The 4,893-nt window shown below is 57.9% G+C and overlaps 1 protein-coding gene across 1 annotated transcript in view; it reads left to right on the top strand.

The window, feature by feature from the left end:
* The first annotated feature begins 7 nt into the window (after window positions 1-7).
* Window positions 8-4,893, top strand: part of ZNF316 (zinc finger protein 316) — a 33,354-nt gene continuing 28,468 nt past the window's right edge. The window contains exons 1-2 of the mRNA XM_034669526.1: window positions 8-288; window positions 1,038-1,179. Coding sequence (XP_034525417.1) covers window positions 1,150-1,179 — 30 coding nt within the window. The 5' untranslated portion in view covers window positions 8-288; window positions 1,038-1,149. The remainder of the gene's footprint in view (window positions 289-1,037; window positions 1,180-4,893) is intronic.

Raw genomic sequence — 4,893 nt, 5'->3', positions numbered from 1 at the left:
CCCCAGCCCCTTCCCGCCCCCCTCCCCGGGCAGCAGACACCAACTTCTGCTCGCGAACTCCGTCCTGCCCCTTTTTTGGCCCAGGGCGACCTCGACAGCCCTGACAGCGACAGGCCCGCCGCAGTGCCCAGAAAGGCCCCCGGTGGCCCAGCGCCTCCCCGGCTCTTTCTGGATGGAGGCGCCTCAGGAAGGAGCTGGCTGACGCTCTGGCCTGCACTCTCCAGCCGCTGCTGACCACACCTCCCCTAGTGCAGAGGCCTCCGTGAGGAGCAGGAAATGCTGCACCAGGTGGGCCCAGCGGCCAGGAGAGAGGGGCCAAAAGCGGGGAGGTGGGGGGGGGGCTTCTCTGGAGGGCTTCTGGATCCGATTCTGAAAGGGGGAGCTGGAGTTAGGAGGGGAGACGGGACTGGATGTGGGGACACCTCTGGGGCCAGGGTGGATGCAGGAGAGAGGTAGGGAACCTTCCAGACTTCAGGAGCTCCTGGGCCAGGGCTGATTCCATAGGTTGTCATCCCCTGGAAACCTGCCTTCCCAGAGAGCTGAGGGGGCACCTGGAACCTGTGGGCTGCGTGTGGCCTTGGAAGGCTGGGTGAACCCCAACAGCAGTCTGGGAGGCAAGAAACCGGGGAGGTGAACACACTTGAAGTGCTTTGAAGGGGGTGGTGGGACGTGAGATGTCACTCTTTTTCTGCAAACTTCCTCAAATGTCCGTTGCGGGACTCCAGCTCCCTGGTGAAGGCTGGCTCCTGCAGCGGCTCTCAGTGAGGACCGATGCACCAGCAGCCCGAGGCATGGGGCTGAGCGTGGGCCCTGCAAAGTTGGGAGAGGGAGGACTGGCTCTGCGGGCGAAATGAATGGGCCCTGGGAGCTGAGCCTCCAGGCAGCCCCGCTGCTCCCTTCCCAGCTGTGGATTGCACTGTCCTCCTTTCCAGCCTGGTGGAGAAGCCGGCTCCGGGGCCCAGGGCAGAGATGGAGGGCTCTCCGGCAGTCCGTGCCACTGGGCTGGGGGCTCACAGCACTCCTGCCCGCCTGAACAGCTTCCTTCCTTCCTCTCAGCACAGCTGGCTCCCCGGGATTTTGGTCTGAACGCTAGGATGGAGCTGGGGGCAGCGACGGAAACCTTCGTGCTGGAGCTCCGGTGTCTTGAAGATGGGGGCCCAGGGCCTGGCACCCTGTCAGGTGAGGGGCTGGAGAGGGATGCAGCTCTGACCTAAAGCAGGAGATAGTCCTCAGGCCCCCCTGGAGGATCTTTTGACAGAGGCCCAGGCCTGCTGTGGCCGAGAGAGAGGGGGCTGCTGGGTGGGGGGCAGCCTGCTGTCTGCAAGGGTGCTCACCTGGTGGTTTCCGGGTGGGGAGGGTGGGCTGCCACTGCTCATGCCAGCTGACTTCAGCTGCCTGGAGTGACACAGGCAGGTTCGCCTCAGGATTTTCTGAGGTGGCTCTACCAGGCTGTGGTTCTGTTGGTGACAGGCTCCCGACAGTGTAGACATTCTCAGCCCCTACCCTGAACGCTGGATGTATGCTGGCTGGGAGCTGCTGCCGTGTCCCCCATGATCAGGTAGTCTCCACTGTCCTCCCACCTGTCCTGGGCTCTAGGCTCAAGTTCTCAGATTGAATTTAGGGGCTCTCTCCCTCTGCCCCTTGTACCTCAGACATTGGCCCCCTGGCTTCTCTTTTTCCTGTGGCCTTCTCTGACCTTGTCCACTTTGCCTGACCTCTGCTTCCATCCCTCTTTCTCCCCTTTTGCCCAGAGGCAAATGTGGGCCTGCAGAACCTTCCAAGATGTCTTCTGCCTCAGGGACCCCTCTGGGCCAGTTTTCTATGGTGATCATGGTTCTGGGAGCCAATTCCTGTCTTTGTCCTTTGAGGGCACTAAGTGAGGGCTGGCCCAGGGTCAAACAGCATGAAAAGAACCAAGGGAATTGGAGAGGTTGGGTGGTGATGTGTGGATGAAATGAGGGGTCTTCCCGCTCAAATATTTAACCAAGAAAAGTCTTACAAGGGTATGCACATCAGATGACACTTAAAAACTTATTTACCAAAACATCACTATTAGAAATGCTGATGTGGCTGCAAGAAGCCAGGACTGGCCACACGGTCAAGTGTGGTGCTAGAAATGTGAGGACTTACACAGAGGCTTGACGTGTCCCTGCTGCTCCCAGAGGTGGCAGGACGCTGGAGTGTCTCAAACCTGCTGGGGGGGGGCGGGGGTGGAGGGACACGTTTGCGTGGCTGTCTTTGCTCCCCGTGCACGTGTGTGTCCTGGCTGGTGTGTGTATGTGAAAAATACTTGTCCGTTAGCCTAAGCAAACATTATTAGGAACAGTTTTCTAAAAGGAAATTATTTGCATGGAGATATCCCTTGGTTTTATTAGATCAATATACTCCTGGAAAAGTGGCCGGAAAGCAAAATTTTATAAATCGAACCCCTGCTTTCTGTTACAAAATTGAAAATATGAGGCACTAAGAAGAACAAACCTTGAAATCAGACTTGGGAATGGAGCAAGCCTCCTTGGACTTCCTGGGAACATAGTATGAATGCTCGAAATGAGAAATGACATGTGGATATTGTGCAGACAGTAACACGTGACCACGGAGTGACACATAGGAGGCAGGGGTTACTCTACACCTGCTCAACGCTGGGCCGCACCTGTACGCCCTCAACTTTTCACCGTGTCCGTGAGAAGGGCCGATCTCATTTTGCAGAAAGGGATACTCAGATTCCCAGAGGTTACATAACTCGTCGGTCACCATGCTGATGTGGGGCTCTGGAGTTAGTCCTTTCCGTTCCAGACTAACAATCTCAAACATGTCCCGTTTCTAGGCTGTTTCAAATGGGGCTAGTTGTGTCCTTGGTATTTCCAAACTGTTCATCAGTTTGCAGACTAATCTAGCCCACAGGGAGAGGGATTTGTCAAGCACCTGCTAGGCTCTAGAGGCTATGCCAGGCCCCTTCCTGCTTCACCCATGAAGCTGGAAGTGTGGGTATCCTGAGGCTGTTACCAACAGGGAGGGCTCTGAGGCCGCAGGAGGCTGACAGCTGCTAACTGGTTGAGGTAGGGCCTGATCTGAGGACTTGCCACTGGAAACGTCGTGCTCTCTCTGACACTTCGGGGACTTTTAGAAACCACCTGTAGTAATACTTCCAGGCAGCTTTACAGAGATCCTTCATTAATTACAAAGAAGGCAAGTTTCACTTACTTAAGGCGTGATCCTAACTGAGGTCAGAGTTCAACGTGGGCCTGTGGCTGTCGGAGTGGCTTGTTCACTGATTCCCACTGTATAGTAGTTAAGCACAAGTGACGTCTCGGGGAATGGTGTTGGGGAGCCCCAGACATCCAGGCTCTTGTCACGGCCAATATCTAAGCATGGAGGCTGTGTGGAGGAAGGCCCAGAGGAGAGGCTGGAGAGCCAGGGTCCAGAGTCACGTGACCCCAGTCCTTCGGGCACATTTCTAAGCCAGCCCCGCACCTCTGGGCATTTCAGTTTCTGCCACACTGCCATGGCCAATTGACCTGGTGCTTTTGGGTCCCTGCTGAGAGCTCAGCGGTGTGTCCTAGAGTGGCTGTCCATGGGGCAGGGTAAGCGGGGAGGTTGTGGGGGTCCGACCCTGAGAGCTGCCTGTAGATCCTTCTCTCCTGGCTTCCTGCCATTTGCACTACAGGTGGCAGCGGTGGGAGTGAGAGTCAAGAGGAAGAAGAGGCTCAGGATAAGAACGGCAGCCCTCCACAGCCAACAAGCTCTGCCCCAACGGGAGCCAGGGAACTGGCTGAGGAAGCAGCGCCCAGACAGCTGGAGTTGCAGCGGCAACAGTCAGAGCTGCAACCAGAGCAGCAACCACAAAGCCAGCCCTCAGGATGGCAGCTAGAATTGAAGCAGCAGCAGCAGCAGCAGCACCTGCAGCAGGAACAGTTACAGCAGAAGCAGGAGGAACAGTTACAGCAGCAGCAGCAGCTGCAGCAGGAACAGTTACAGCAGCACCAGCAGCAACAGCAACAACACCTGCAGCAGGAACAGTTACAGCAGCACCAGCAGCAACAGCAACAACACCTGCAGCAGGAACAGTTACAGCAGCAACAACACCTGCAGCAGGAACAGTTACAGCAACAACACCTGCAGCAGGAACAGTTACAGCAGCACCAGCAGCAGCAGCAACAACACCTGCAGCAGGAACAGTTACAACAGCAGCAGCAGCAGGAACAGCAGAATCAGCAGGAACAGTTACTGCAGCAGCAGCTGCAGCAGCAGGAACAGTTACAGCAACAGAAGCTGCAGCAGCAGGAACAGTTACAGGTGCTGCAGCAGCAGCAGGAACAGTTACAGCAGCAGCAGCTGCAGCAGCAGGAACAGTTACAGATGCAGCAGCTGCAGCAGCAGCAGCTGTTGCAGCAACAGCAGTTGCAGCAGCAAGAACAGTTGCAACAGCAGCAGCAGCCCCGTCCACTGGAGCCAGAGGAGGAGGAAGAGGTGGAGCTGGAGCTCATGCCGGTGGACCTGGGAACGGAGCAGGAACTGGAACAGCAGCGGCAGGAGCTGGAGAGACAACAGGAACAGCGGCAGCTGCAGCTCAAACTGCAGGAGCAGCTGCAGCAGCTGGAGCAGCAGCTGGAGCAGCAGCAGCAGCAGCTGGAGGAGCAGCAGGAGGTGCAGCTGGAGCTGACCCCTGTGGAGCTGGGAGCCCAGCAGCAGGAAGTGCAGCTGGAGCTGACCCCCGTGCAGCGGGAGCTGCAGCTGGAGCTGGTGCCCGCCGCGGGGGGCGGCGGGACTTCGGCCCCGGGGCCCCCAGCCGCGGTCGTGGTGGCCCCCCCGGGCTACGTGGTGCTGCAGGAGCTCATGGTGTTGCCGGCCGTGGCGGCGCCCGCGGTGGTGGCCATCCCGGGCCCCGCGGGCAGC

This window comes from Ailuropoda melanoleuca, chromosome 10 (assembly GCF_002007445.2).
Source record: "Ailuropoda melanoleuca isolate Jingjing chromosome 10, ASM200744v2, whole genome shotgun sequence".
Lineage (NCBI taxonomy): Eukaryota > Metazoa > Chordata > Mammalia > Carnivora > Ursidae > Ailuropoda > Ailuropoda melanoleuca.
Note: the sequence above shows the minus strand (reverse complement) of the source record. Positions and strands in the feature narration are given on the sequence as shown.